General features: G+C 49.1%; 4 protein-coding genes across 4 annotated transcripts; 2 read left to right on the forward strand and 2 right to left on the reverse strand.

The window, feature by feature from the left end:
* Nucleotides 1-7,481: 7,481 nt before the first annotated feature.
* Nucleotides 7,482-8,819, forward strand: PHYSODRAFT_479561 (neutral zinc metallopeptidase; the record flags this gene model as incomplete). Its single annotated transcript, XM_009519935.1, has 2 exons — nucleotides 7,482-7,773; nucleotides 7,918-8,819. 2 exons carry the CDS (start codon nucleotides 7,482-7,484, stop codon nucleotides 8,817-8,819), a joined length of 1,194 nt encoding a protein of 397 aa, XP_009518230.1.
* Nucleotides 8,820-12,091: 3,272 nt separating this feature from the next.
* Nucleotides 12,092-12,490, reverse strand: PHYSODRAFT_486516 (hypothetical protein; the record flags this gene model as incomplete). Its single annotated transcript, XM_009519936.1, has 2 exons — nucleotides 12,092-12,211; nucleotides 12,257-12,490. Coding segments are annotated over 2 exons (354 nt in total), but the record flags the coding sequence as incomplete, so codon positions are not given.
* Nucleotides 12,491-12,505: 15 nt separating this feature from the next.
* On the reverse strand, nucleotides 12,506-12,946 carry PHYSODRAFT_436525 (hypothetical protein; the record flags this gene model as incomplete). Its single annotated transcript, XM_009519937.1, has 2 exons — nucleotides 12,506-12,583; nucleotides 12,677-12,946. Coding segments are annotated over 2 exons (348 nt in total), but the record flags the coding sequence as incomplete, so codon positions are not given.
* Nucleotides 12,947-13,884: 938 nt separating this feature from the next.
* On the forward strand, nucleotides 13,885-14,742 carry PHYSODRAFT_253722 (hypothetical protein; the record flags this gene model as incomplete). The annotated part of the gene is made up of 1 exon (XM_009519938.1): nucleotides 13,885-14,742. The coding sequence occupies one exon, from the start codon at nucleotides 13,885-13,887 to the stop codon at nucleotides 14,740-14,742; it is 858 nt and encodes a 285-aa protein (XP_009518233.1).
* Nucleotides 14,743-14,945: the final 203 nt, after the last annotated feature.

The raw sequence follows: 14,945 nt of genomic DNA on the forward strand, positions 1-14,945 counted from the left end.
CATGTTCGCTTCCGAACTCATCCACTTCTTAAGTTTCTTGCTCTTTCGACGGTCTACCAAGGCTCAAATTTCAGATTTTGATTTTATTACTTCTCTCCTCGAATTGCCCTCTCTGACACTCTGAGCGCGTGGCCCTCACCAATTTCACCAGGATTTCAGAGCTTCCCCGACCTTACAGTCTCAAACAAGCTCCGGGTGTTTGAAGTCAATAGGCTTTATGGCAGCTTGGGAATACCTGCTGCTACATGAATAAAATAAGCCAACTTCAGGAATGTAGTCCATAGGTTCTCAAGCAGCGTTTGTGGGGAACCGATGCTGCCAGGAAATCTTGAAAGCCTACGCACACAAGGTGGTATGGACCAGCGTCATGACTCCTTGTATCACGAACACACCATAACGGGCTCGTGTGAGGCGATATGTTACAATGCTCGCGTCATGGGAATTTCGTGTTGTGTCCAATTACAGGAATAATCTCCAGTTACGTGCAATAAGAAGTAGAAATCTAGCGCAGAAATCTATTCAACTTCTGCTTGATAGATCACTTCCCCGTGAATTTAACGGCAATTGGTTCGCAAGAGGAGTCTGAAGCAGCGATTGACAATGAATCGGTGACTTTTACTGTGGATATCTAAACGAAGTCCGGCTCAATAGCAATAGAATGTGCAAGTACATGTACTAACTAGCCAACCTTTGTGGTGACCGTCCGCTCATCATCGAATATCGATTCCCCGTAATAAGATTAATTCCGGAGATTAATTCCGTACTAGCAAGCGAGAAGTCCTCAAGTGGTTAATCAATTTTTCCTTCCAACCTTTGTGGAAGTTAGAATCTAATGTACATGTTGGCAATCGGTAAACCCCTCCTGAGTCCGATGGCTGTGTTCTACTCGCCTTTTTGCCACCTAGTGGTGACTACGTTGGTGGAAAAAAAAGAAAATAACACGATTATTAATTGGGGAGTTTTGGAAGTCCTGGCAGTAGGGCGAATCGGCTACTTCGATGATGATTACTTCCTAGAATCACCATGCACTTCTTTCTGCGAAAAGTTATGAAACCCAATCCTTCGGGCGTTCGAAGCGTCAGAACTACCCGTTCCGAAAATGCTTCAATTTGTGCCAACACTCTTTTGTCGGAGTCGCCATTGTCGGTCCGTTGCCGAAACAAGTGATAATTTCACAGGTATGAAACGCTAGTCAGAATGCATACAATACACGGACAATGTTCAAGACACACAGTACTGAGTATTTACGCAGCATTTTAACGCACCACACACTGAAGAAATTTCTGTGTCACGAGCATCACCATTTAGGTGCTCCCACCGTAAGCCGACGCGTATTCTTCGTTAAGGGTTGAAATTAGAGCAATCGCATTGCGAAGCTGAGCTCAAGGTAGAGAGCAATCTGGCCATTCGGCAGTGCTTGTCCAACGTTAACCCCAGGAGTTGGTTAGACGGACGGATCCGGACCTCTGGAATGAACCAGAGTATCGAGAAGAGCCCCCGCGTGAAAATCAGGGTTCACCAGCAGAGCGAGACACCGTCAAGAACAAGAAAGAGGAAGCTGTAGAAGAAGAAGAAAAAAAAACAGAAAGACCACCACCAGGATTTTAATGGCCAAGGCCAATAAAGTCACTTACTACTAGCAATCGCAATGCCAGTTGCACCAATATTGATGAACCTATAGTAATAGACATGTACAATACTCTAGTACTTCGTAGTTCGGCTATCGACGAGGGCTGATCGACGGTAGAATTTCAATTGGGTCGTATACAGAACGGACCTGGTATTTTATCCTGGGAGACCAGCTTGCTGGTTTACCAGCCTCACAAACTTTAATTCGTCACGAATGTATTCTCAGTTACAGGTAACGTTCAGGAGACATCGAAATCGCAATTAGAGATGGTACAAAGCTTCTCAAAAACAAAACACTTCTTTGGAAGTTTTTCGCTCTTCACAAGTTTTAAGAAAGTAGGCAGACGTTTGTTCGTTTCAATTTGACTAGAACATCATTTCGTACTTCTCCAGTTGCACATTACCGGCCAGATGCTGTGGCTGCGAAACAGGCGCAGTAGATAGCCGTAGTTATCATCAACTAACCGTGCTTCTTGACTCAAATTTTGTCCTAGGTTAGATTTTGTGCTACAAAACCACCATCCACAGGCGTCTCCTGCGCCTGTTTCGCAGCCGCAGAATCTGCCTGCCTCCGACTGCTACAGTATGCGTACCGCATTTCGCATGTAGAGAAACACACCCCATGTCATAGGTTTAGGTTAATTACTGCACTCGAGCCTAAAAACAATGTAAAATCCAAAAACTGGGTCACGCGATCATTTCGAACACAAAATTGGCAAGATAGTTGGTCATGCGGATGGCGCGGAGCGATCTCCTCTAGGATGGCGCTTAAGCTAGCAACAAGTCTAGGCGCCATCTACAACTATGTTGCACAGGAACCACACCACTTAACCAATTATCCACAGCGTTGCTTCCTCTACTACCATCGCTTCAGCAGCCGTGTTGTGCGCTCTCTCGAGCTTGCGCGTTGTGGTTTAACCTCGTGCTCCCCATATCCCGCGCTCAAGCGCGCCTCAACTGGGCCCACACCAGGCGTGGCTACTAACTATCACTCCGACGAGGCGTATGCCTCCAAGCGCGCGGGGAGGGGGCAGCGCAACGTTGGCGAGCAGTGCGCAGCTCTTCCCCTCTGCCTTCGCGCGCTTGGAACTAGTGGCTCAATGTGCATGCAAAAATGCGCAAAATACCCAAATTAGGGGTGTGTCTCTCTACATGCGATCCCACGGACTTCTCTCTCGCATTTCTGATTGGTCTAAATAAAGGTGTATCTCTTAAACCGCTGTAGCGCTCAACATGCGAAATGCGGTAGTTCCACAGGCAGTTCACCAACTACTGCACCGACCTCTAAAGAATATACAACAGGTTCGATATAAACGCGAATTAGAAGTAAACGCGTCGACTTTCAAAGAGTTTTAGATTGCGGAGGGCTGCATCTGAACATCTTTAGTGTAAACTATCTGTCTGTGAACAACCATGCAGAACTTTCACTTCCACGATAAAAAATACTAAGTAGAAAATTGGTCTCCCAGCCAAAGCGCAGCAACCTTGTATGAGTTTTTGTATGCTTTTAGTAAGATAAAAACCCATGTTCTAGCGGAAGCGAGCGGTTGCGAGGTCGCGTAGCCGCGGCAAACCCGCGCGGGGTGCCCGCGAAGCAGGGCCGCGCTGTATTTGCGGAGGCGGGCCCAGCGCCGAGCATTCCAGCGTGCGGACACGGTGCCGCAACTCGGAGTTAGTTTTCTTTATGCGGGGCTCTGGGGATGCAACCCCCAGAATGCCTAGAATGCATGAAACCCGATCACAGATCAGGTCCGTTCTGTATCTGACCACAACGATAGGTTACCTGATCGATAGGTAGGTTCCCCTCACCTGGCCAGGACGAGGGCTTCGTATTGACAATAGTTGCGCTTGAGTGTCAAAAACTCGCAGAAGTCATAGATAGAATCCCACCGGGACACTCAAGCGCAACTATTATAATCGGCTGCGCTGCAAATAGAAAAGGGTTGCTCGCTTTCGATCAGTTTGAGGTGGATAGTTTGTGGTCACGGATCTCGCGCGGTCAGCCAAGTTATGATTTGAGTAACTGCAGTACAAACATGCCACCGTATCCGAGCAGTACTGTACTCGGCCCGCAATAAACTACAGTACCTACAGTAATTAGTCTGGCCCAGACTAAATCTGAATAGCAGATTTTTCATTGCCCACAATTATTAGTCTGGCCCCAACAGTGACAGACTAATTTTGAAGTCAGGCTAACTATGAATATCTAAAAATATCCGTTTTCAAGTAAGAAAAAACATTATTTTTGTGAAATGGTATGTTTATACGTATTTTCAAATATTTTTGATAGTATAACTATATTTATCGTGGCTTTAAGGAGAAATAAAGACTAAATCATCGCAGATGCTGCTTCTCTAACGGTTAGAGAAGGCTATTCAATGGGTTCGATGCCATGTTCACTCAGGTATCTGTTATATTTTCCAGATTTCACTGTGTGTGCGAGATTTGGTAAATTGGCTGCTGTCAAGTGCTTTTTCAAAAATCAGTGCCGTAAAGTAGGTAGAGATTGACTAGAATCGTGGTCACCACGACAGACTAATTATGAACATTTTTAGCCAGACTAATAATGAAGACGTCAATTTTTGCTTGACACGAATTAGTCTGGCCCAGACTAATTTTGAAGCCAGACTAATTTTGAGCCCAGACTAATTACTGTAGGCACTGTAGTGACAACGCTCCAGAACCGCCCTGATGCTTAAGTGGGCGAAGACTGAGTGTAAGGCGTCATTGTTTTCGAGTGAACTTTAATTTAAGAGATGCAAGACAGTTTGGCTTGGTTCTCGTAGTTCGTGATGCTGAACAAGGATCTATTGGCGGGGTCCTGGGCATTACGTTGTCCGCCCAGGACACAGTATACGCCATGGCGACTCGTAAAGAATCTGCTCTTATCACTCGTGGCGCGTTCGCCGAGTCATTTTACAGGCATGAAGACCGATTTACCAGGCTGTACGGCGATTCGGTGGTAGGGAAAATTTGGGCCCAGCATCGTAGTAGAAGGAAGAGTATCAAGTCGATCGAAGGTTTGGAAACAATGTCGACCGCTATCTAAGCTCAAAACAACCGAGACATGGGGAGATCTCGATCCTGAAACGCATGAAGAGCGAGCATTGGGGTCAACTCACCGATTTCTCGCCAGAAGACGAGCTACATGCTTCGCAGTACTTGGAGCTAGTGAAAGTACCGCACAGCGCAGTCGTTGATTAGGCTTCATCAGTTTAATTAAGTATCAAGTAGAGATACATGCTATATTAAGGGCCCCCAGCCTTCCTTCATTAAGGTAATATAGGCACTAGGATGGATATCCTAGTTTGACGAAGCCTGCGTATTGTGTTGGCGAGTCACCTTGGCAAGTAGAAGGTGTGCGTCACGCGCTGAGCCCGCAGCCTGGGGCCACACACGAGCGTCCAGCCGGATCTACGTTTTTTCTGTCCGTATGCTAACTGAGTCAAGTTTCACTCCACATCTTTATAACGCGTGGATAACTGCAATCTGGAGGAGGGATGACACGCCGCTGAGCGACTCATGGACTGTATATAAACAAAGATATTCCCATCCCGCCTTCTGTTTATGTGCAGCCCAGTTTTCGCATTAATTTTAACACAGATTATTTACTGGAAGGTCACTTCAAATTATGCTGGTTTCATCAAAATTAAATCCGCAAGTGGCCCAAGCCACCCCATACTTTGATGGTGCCCTCAGAAGCATCTAAAACATGCTCTGGCACGTTTTCACGCTGTGGTTGCTGCTAGTTCAGGCGTCATTAGCACTCCTATCTTCCTACCCATGAGACCACCCCTTAGCTGTCCATTTTCGATACTCAAGCTCAGTTGTTTGAAGGGTCGAGCATGCGCTATTTTTAGAATCGACTCGATAGCAGCAATATCAGTGAAGTGGTTGCACATCATAGCATGCTCTGCTTTTAATAATGCTCTTCCTCCTAAGTGCAATTGCGTATCATTTAGAGTACACGCAGCGCTTTCCAACGATGTTTTTATCCCCATGTGGAAGGACCTAACGGATTTAAAGACTTTTGACCTAGCATAGCAAAAGGCGGCTTTTCGTGACCTTCCAGTAAATAATCTGTGTTAAAAAAGGTGCTGCAATGACTTTACTTTACTCTCGAACGACAGCATGTAGCCACAGAAACCGAAATTGTCTATTATTACAGCTGGGCCAGAGAAAGGACCAACGGAGGCGAGCGGTTGCGAGGTCGCGCAGCAGACCCGTGCGGGGTGCCCGCGAAGCAGGGCCGCACGGTATCTGCGGAGGCGGGCCCAGCGCCGAGCGTTCCAGCGAGCCGAGCACTGTACTCGCCAGGTGAGAGAATCTTTTTATCGCAGGAGCGCAGCGAAGCAAAGCCCATGATCCTATACAAAAATCAAGATATCGGTTTTCGCTGTGCTGTACTACAGACAACGACGGATAAATCCGGCATAACTGAATGACATCCGCCATAGTAAATGTGCCAAAATTCTCTGTCGGGAACGATAGAGATTATACAAGGCAATGACATAAAGTACACGTAACGGAGCATAAAGTACACACAAATTTAGAGAAAGTACTTAAAACCATATGGAATAGAAATGTCAAGTGTAACTCTCGAAGCTGATTGGCTTTCTGAATTACTTATTGTGAAAAGTACAACATATGTGTGCCGGGTTGTGCGTTGCCGTATTTATCCGCCGTTGTCTGTAATATCCTCTGCCACAGAAACCGTGCCTCGGCTGTCGATATAACGACACCATGGAGGGGACACAGCCGAGATTAGCGTTTCTTGAGGATTTGAGAAACGTGCCCCGACGGATAATACCACATGTGTACCTACCATATTTAGTTATAGTGGGGGTGGTAAAAAATGGGAATGAGTACTTTCCTACCTCGATCATCAATCACGCCATACAAACTTCTTCATAAAGACTTCGCCCGTCTCCAAAATGGCTCCTTTTTGGCAACCCCATTATAACTAAACCCAAATACATGTATACGTACGCACTGCTGTGTCTGTGTCTATGTGCCGGTAGAACAATTTCAGGTTCAGCTTGTTCTAACCTGATTTTATGATGTACTTCCGCCCCCAAGCTTGTTACATGAATGAATCCAAGTAGGAGCAACCAGGAAAATCCAGTTAGTAAACTCAATTTAAATGCCCCTCTCTTCCGCTCGGATATTAGTTTATCCCCACTAGTAGCGGAAATCTGGGCTACACCGGCTTATAAAGGCGGTGTGGTTGCTACGTGTACACGTATGACGCGAAGTTGCCGTCAAGTTGCATTATATATACGACATATGGTTAATGTAGCTCTTGGTTGCAATTTGCATTTGCAACTTGCAAATGTTATTGAGCAATGTGCTCTGGGTATCGAGGAAATACTGTACTAATACCTGTAGCATTTTGCGGTATAATACATGTATTTTTACTGCCGAGCAAGGCATGTAGCTTCGTCGAGTTAAGATTCTGGTGTATACCTAACGATAAATTCATGTATAACGTTGTACATGCTGTTATACACAGTAGAGGTCGGACGGGAAGGCGTGCCTGGACAAAGCACTTGGACGCCCTCCAGTCCCCTACCCAGATTAATATTTTCGTTTAGTAGAATTAGTCCATACGGACAGCGGAATTGGTACAAATCTATATGAGCCCCAAGTACTATTATAAGCCAAAGTGTAAAGGCAGCTTCGCCTACAGGCGAAGACAGTGTCTTCAAGACACTACGGAGCAGCAAATCCTGCAAAGCTTCGGCGCTGATCTACCCCTTCAAGCTTTTGAACAACGCTGCAGGAACCTATCGGTCCTACCTGCCTACACCTCGTTCCTGCCCAGTCAGCCTTTTACTTTCCATTCTTCCGCAATGGTAGCAAGACGATTCTCAGTGCAGGAGCTTCTGCTCGCTGTCCTACTAGCTCTGGTGGTCTGCAGCTCGTTCTCGTCGGCAGCCAAATGCACGTACAAGAAGAAGGCATCGAACACTCCGGTCGTCACGCCTGCGACCGAGGACACTGGAGGCTCCGCTGTAGAAGAAGCCGCTCCAATGACTGAGGCTCCTACGGAGACTGGAGACGTCTCCCAATTCACAACTCCAGCACCAGAGACCGAGTCGAGCAGCTTTGGCCAGGGAAGCTCCTTCCCGACGCAGGCCTCCGGTGACGGCACCGGTAACTCGTTCAACTTTGGTCAAGGAAGCTCCTTTCCGACGACTCAGGGCTCCTCCCAAGGCACGACCAGCTCCGGTGGGGGTAACTCGTTCAACTTCCAGTCGTCGGTTGAGCCGAGCAACGCTGGCCAAGGCGAGAGCAGCTCTACCGCTCAAACGGAAGGCAGCTCTACCGCCCAGACCGAAGGCTCGTCGGGCGACGTCACCCAGACGGACTCGAACTCCACTTCGGCAGGCGACCACGCCAGCTTCGGAAAGGTGACGTCGAGCGGCAAGTGTGTCAAGGGCGACCCCACCACGTACGTGACCCGCGAGGACGTGGACTGGGTCTGGAAGAACACGATGGAGAGCTACGTGCCGCCGTTCAAGAACCTCATCTTCGACCAGCTCGTGACCAACAAGGGCAAGCTCACGTACTGCGTCCGCTGGGACAACAACAAGAAGCTCACCAAGGCAGTGGCTTCCAAGTTCGAGGCCATGTTGGAGAAGCAGATGAATCTGTGGAACCGCTGGCTCGTGGGATACGAGTGCTGGCCCATTAACAAGATCGAGATCTCGATCGTGGGCTACGCTGTGCGCGACAAGTCCATCATGGACTGGAGCGACGACTCGCTGGGTACGATCTACGAGGGCATCTTGGATGACGAAGGAAGTCCCAAGTGCCCCGATGAGTGCTACAAACACCAGGGCCAAGCTGCCAGTGCCGACACTAGTGGTTGCAAGGGCAAGCCCTTCGACATGTCGCTGTGGCCGTCGACCAAGCCTGGCGAGGGAGCTATTGGCACGGGCGGCGACTGGGGCCAGCGTGTTGAGGTGAATGATATGCTGGCCACTATGGACCAGAGCGACATGATGGTGTTATTGCACGAAATGGGTCACGGCTTCGGGCTGCCCGAAATGTACGTGGACAAGAACAAACCCGCGGGCTACCCGTCCTGTGTCATGGACAACGACCTGAAGCTTACCGATGGCGATGGATGGCTGCTGCGCAGTGTGCTTGAGAACATCAAGACTCGCTACAGCTTTGGCAAGTAGTTGAAACATGTTGGGAGGCCACTCTAGTTGAAAAGTTCTTCAGTCGGGTACAAGCCAACCGTCTTGGTGTGCCGATAGATGTTTTACGCGTAATAATGCACTTGGTCATGGCGTAATGTGTTAATGGAGCCGAATATGTAAGCTTTCAAACGGGTGGTCGCTCAAATTCCGTCCACAATGCCTCCACATACATGTACACTACCTGATACTTAATAAGTAACTTCCTTTGGAACACGGGTGTCAAATCAGCACATCGCGACAGTATACGCAGGCATCAACAAACTAGGCACTCTGTACATAAACAATCCAAAGTACCTAAATGGGGTTTTCAAAATGTCCTTGTTTAAGAGAATGGCTTCAGGCTCGGTTCTATAGTAAATAGTGGTCCATTGATGGTTATGTCGTTGATACATGTATTTCTCGGTGCTTTTATCTTATCTAGCGCAGTAGCAACGGGGCTAGAACTACTAGAACCACTCATTCCGTCGCCGCTACAATAACCACTGCCACCACCCTCCTCCCGTTACTTTCGTCACTATGCCTTCAAGCTTCGCGCCAATATAATTCGTGCTAGCTCGACCTCCCTCTGCTCTGTGCATTTGGTACGCCAATGAAGCTCTCATACATGACAGCGCATGCCGTGGCAGCCGTACCTGCCAAATTATGAGATGGGGCTGGGTCGACCAGGCATCGTAACAGACCAATATACCAAAGTAAGTATTTAAATAATAAAATAACAACATGTAACCTGGCAATCGACTTATTATCAAATCTTCGTTACCTTGCATTGGCTTGTGGATACCACAGAACGAGCAAGGAGCAGCTACACTGTACCTGCGCTTTGTTGCGTATCATGGAATTTATCAGATATTATGGGTAACAACAGCTCTCTAGCTTGGCTTTGATGTGAATTTCGAGTCACGGTCTGAGACGATCGACTTCGGCACTCCATGGTATTTCACATAATTGGCCATGAATAGCGCAGCAGTCTCTTCTGCTGTCGCCGCCGTGTTCGTGGCAATGAACTTAGCACGTTTCGTCAACCGGTCCACAATAACCATAATGGCGTCTTTTCCGGCTGCCGTCTTCGGTAGTGCAACCATGAAGTCCATCGTCACATCAATCCATCTGCCTCCTGGAATCTCCAACGGTTGAAGTAGTCCCGGCGGCTTCGTTTGGCGTGCCTTGTTTCGCTGACAAAGCTCGCACATGGTCACATAACGCTGAATGTACTTCGACATCTTGGGCCAGTAATATTTCTTCTGGGCGCCTAAGTATGTCTTGAAGTATCCGGGGTGACCTACCGTGACCCCATCGTGGTTTTCACAAATAACACGGTTCTTCAGATCTTCATTGTCCGGAATTACCAGTCGAGCATTTTCATCATCTCTCGTTTGGTAATACAGCAGTCCATTCTTCACAGAGTAGCGTGGTACCTCTTTACCACTAGCGATACTCTGCAACAGCTCCTGAACTCTTCGGTCTGTAGAGTACAGTTGTTTGACCGAGTGCGTCACAGTTGCACTGGTCGTTTGGACGCTAGCTACAATTTCACGGTTTCGAGCCGCTTCAATGAGCTCACTGAGACTAACCTGAGCGGCTTTGAGCTCAAAGAGTGGGTTTCGAGACACTGCATCCGACACTTGGTTACTGTCGCCTGGAATCCATTTGAACTGTGGTTGGAACTCGGCTAGTTCATTAAACTAGCGAGCCACACGACGGTTTGTTGTCTTCTGCGTCAATATAGTCTCAATAGTCTTGTGGTCTGTCTCCACCGTAAATGGCCGATCGAGCAGGTAGACTCTCCACACCCGAAGCGCATGCATAATAGCCAGCAATTCCTGTTCGCGCACGGGGTAGTTTAGCTCCGCTGGTTTCATTTTACGACCAGTGAATGCGATCGGATGCTCGAGCCCTCCCTCGTTTTGAAACAAGACTCCCCCTATGGCAAAGTTCGAGGCATCCATACGAATACCGAACGGTTTTTCGAAATCAGGAAGTTGCAACACGGGAGGGGTGGAGAGACGGCGCTTGAGTTCATGAAAACATTCCAACTGGTGCTTAGACAAATGCAGCGTTTCCTTTGGGCGCAAACCCTTAGTACTTTCATGCAATGGTCCTGCGAATTGCGCGAAGTCGGCGCAAAAGCGCGAGACATAGACCGTAGTACCCAAGAAGCTTTCCATTTGCTTCTTTGTCCGTGGAATCAGCCACTCGCGGATCACACGCACTTTGTCAGGGTCCATTCGAACACCATTGCGGCCCACAAAATCACCAAGACAAGGGATCTCTTCGACACAAAACTGGCACTTTGACAACTTGACATACAGCTGCTGCTCTTGACAGCGTTGGAGTACTCTGTCCAACGCTTCGACATGCGTCCGAACATCTGTGTCTTGAGTGAAAACATAGATGTCATCAAAGTAGATGCGCATGACATCGCGTAGGTCGCTAAACACCCGCTGTAACAACCGGTTAAAAGTGCCAGGACTACCGCTCAAACCATAGGGGTGACAAGATACTCAAACAGCCCATCGGGCGTCGGAAAAGCAGTAAATGGAATGTCAGATTCACGAAGTCTAACCTGGTAATATCCCCACAAGAGGTCCATGCAGGAGAACCAGTAACTACCCCCCCCCATTCCGTCGAATGTGTCTTCCATCTCGGCATGGGTATGGCCGGCAAAATGGTAGAGCTATTGAGCTGGCGATAGTCGTGCACAATACGCCAACCCACGGGTTTCTTGACGCAAAAAGTTGGGGCACTGAATGCCGAGGTGCTAGGGCGAATGATTCCAGCCTGTACCATCTCCTTCGTCCAATCTTGGATGACCTTGCGCTGTCTGGGCTTTGGCGCCACTGTTTCACCAAAATCGGTTGCGTTCCCGGCTGAAGCTGAATTTCGTGCTCAATCTCTTCGCGGACAGGAGGTGTGGTACTCGGCAGCTCAGTGCGAAACACAGTATCGCGGTACTTGAGCAAAACTTCATATGCCGGATTGTCCACTAGCGCCTCCCATCCTTGTTGCTTAAAACGCTCAGCCTTTTCTGAGTCGTGCGGGTTCACAACAAAAACAGCTTCAATACCCTCCCCTTTGCGAAATTCTTTCATAAATTGCTTCGTTGAGATCAGCTTCGTTGCACCGGTGTGGCCATGCTGCCGGTAGTAATGGAATATTTCACGGTTCTGGTTTGCATTCTTGAAACGACGGCCTCCAATCATACGTGCGGGAGGTCGGTTAGGTACCACCAACTGATGGGCCGGGGGTTCCTCGGTCCTATTACGTGGACGCAGTAGTAAGCGTTCCCAGTCGATGTCAGGGTTATTCTCCCGAAGCCACTTCATTCCGAGGAGCACGTCCTTGTCTTCTGGAACAGGCATGGCCGTAAAAGTCTCGCACGTCACGGGGAAATTCAGAATCTGTAGCATCATTTCGACGGTACGTCTTGGTCTTTGCACGGTTTGGTTGTATCCCAGACGAACTGTCATCATGTCGTCGGGATGCTCCATGATTTCCAATTGTAGTCGCTCGGCTAACGCTTCCGTGACACCGTTGAGGCTGCTGCCATTGTCGACGAAGATCGAAACTTCTGCGGGGGTCTCATCCTGCTTGAAGGCTAAAGCGCTTACTTCCAAAATAGCATAGAATGATCCGCCAACATAGTGGTTCATCTCCTTGGTGGACGTACATTGTGGCTTGCTATGGCCGAATTGTCCACAGATGTTACAAGTAGCTGACTTTCGCCAATCCTCTTTCGGCCCACGCTTCGAAGGTGGCTTTCGTTCCTGTGGCTTGGCCGTACTGTTAGCCGCAGGTTTCACAGATGAAACTGCTTTCGACGAAGGCTGATGACTCACTGCAGGTTTTACCGATAGCCCTCCATAGTGAGCAAACTCAAAGTTCGTTGCAATCTCAACGACCTCATGTAAAAACCTTGGACTGAGTTCCTTCACCTTCTTAGCCGTCTCCGCACGAAGCCTATTCTGGAAGTAGAAACGCTTCTCCATTTCCGAAATGTCCAACTCGAATTGAGACATCAAATCCTGAAACGAGGACACGTATTCATGGATAGTTCCATGTTGTTTCAGTTGAAACAACCGCTCGCGCAGGTTGTATTCACAGTCTTTAAGGCAAAGTTGCGCGAGCGCAACTTTGCCTTAAACAGTTGCCATGATTTCAGCATCCCCGCCGCATCACAATCCGACGAAAAGGCACAATACCAGTTCTACACATTTAGGATTCCTATTGGCTGAAAGCAGCATCTTTTAGTCAATGAGTGACTTGCATGTTAGCAGAATCCTGCCAACCAGCCGTTGGCAGATTCCTATCTTAGAATATTACATTTAGAGGAAGTCAGAAACATAAAACAAAAATAGCACTTCTCATCTTTTACCAAAACCCGCTACTTGGAGTCTTTATCTTGTTTAAAGTATACTCTTGGATCTCGAGTATACTTAACTCAAGTAAAAAAAACCTACGCTTCCTCATACACGTGCGCATACGTGTAAGCCGTGGTAGTGAGCCAAGGTAGGCCCATTACACAGCTGAGTCAAGCGCAGCTGGACATGCGCCTGAAGATGCAGCGTAAGCTGCAGAACGCAAGCTTCGAAGTCCGCGTGATGAAGGAGGAAGTGTCCCGGGCTCAAGCGGAGAAGACTTTTGCTGAACGCGCCTTCGCCCAAGCTGAAGCCGCTCGTGTAGAGGCTGAACGCAGATCGCGTGAAGCTGAATGGTACCCTGAGGTCCCAGCCTACTCCGGCCCAGTTGAACCCGCGGACTATGCGGCAGTGCACGAACACCACCTCTTGCGCGCGCGTTCAGACGTCGCTGAAGTGGCGACCAAGCTCGCGAAGCAGCAGTACGAATAGGACCGGGAAGACCTTGAGCGCCGCTGGAAGGAACGCCTGAACGCAGCCGAGGCCAAGCTTCAACGCGCTGAGGCTGAACGCGCCAGCGCCGAATCGGAGCGCGCTCGCCGCGCTGAAGAAGCCGACGGTGAGATGAAGAAGCGCTTGGACTCAGTGCAACGGACGATTCAGTACGTACTCTTGGAGCGGGAGCGAGAATGTGCGGAAGGGAGTTGGAACGCGACACTGCGCTGAACGGCCAGAAGTTCCTGGCCGACCAGAACCGCGAACTGCGTGCAACCCTTTCCCAGGTTCAAGCTGCTCGCGCAACTACGGCCCCTCAACCCACAACCGGAATCAATACTGAAACGTCGGCTGTACCTCAATCGACAACCTTGAATCAAGTATCCAGTGGTGCAATCAATGATGGCGTGGCGCCCGGTACCGGTGATGTGCACTCCAAGAACACGACCGAAGTCGGTGCTGCCCAGCTACATGCGACCGTGGGTACGAGTCTGCCGAAGAAGGAAACTGCCGAACAGGACCGAAGTTCCCAAGGGACGAAGACTGTGACGACGACGAAGAGCTCTGCATCCAAGTCGGAATCTGCGACCAAGGGTTCAGCGTCATCTGCGGCCAAGAAAAGTGCGGTCAAGAAATCTGCGTCCAGAAGATCCGCTTCCCGGAAGAGTACCAAGGAGGACGCATATTCGCCGTCTTCTGACCCAGACGACTCCGACTCAAGCTCATCGGACTCCAGCGATGACGATTCAATCTCCAGTGACTACAGCAGCAGCTCCAGCGACGACTTCGACTTGGACCTGACTACCTCGACGACGACCAAGGAAGGCACGAACGTTTGGCCGTATCGACCTTACATCAACTACAATGCGGTTGAGAAGTTCAGCGAGGATGCGTCCGTGGAAGATCGCGTTGGTTGGTGGAAGAGGTTCATCGATATGGTTGCTCAAGGTTCCTGGCCGGACAAGATGAACATCCGCCAGCTTCAGGGACGAATGGCTTCGTCGCCTAGGGACTGGTACGCTCAGCTGCCAAAGTCCACCAGGCACAACTGAAAGAAGCTGTCTCGTCGGTTCAAGGTCATGTACTGCCGTACGACTGGTTCCTACTCTGAGCGCTACTACAGCATGAAAGTGCGTTCAGGCGAGACTCCACGCAAGTTCTTCTACCGGCTGAACGCAGCTGCGGTCAAGGCTGGGATTGAGTTCCAGAAGTCATCCAACGACACCTTCGTCGTTTCATCAAGAAGCTGAAGGAT

Source organism: Phytophthora sojae, assembly GCF_000149755.1.
Source record: "Phytophthora sojae unplaced genomic scaffold PHYSOscaffold_2, whole genome shotgun sequence".
Classification (NCBI taxonomy): Eukaryota; Oomycota; class Peronosporomycetes; order Peronosporales; family Peronosporaceae; genus Phytophthora; species Phytophthora sojae.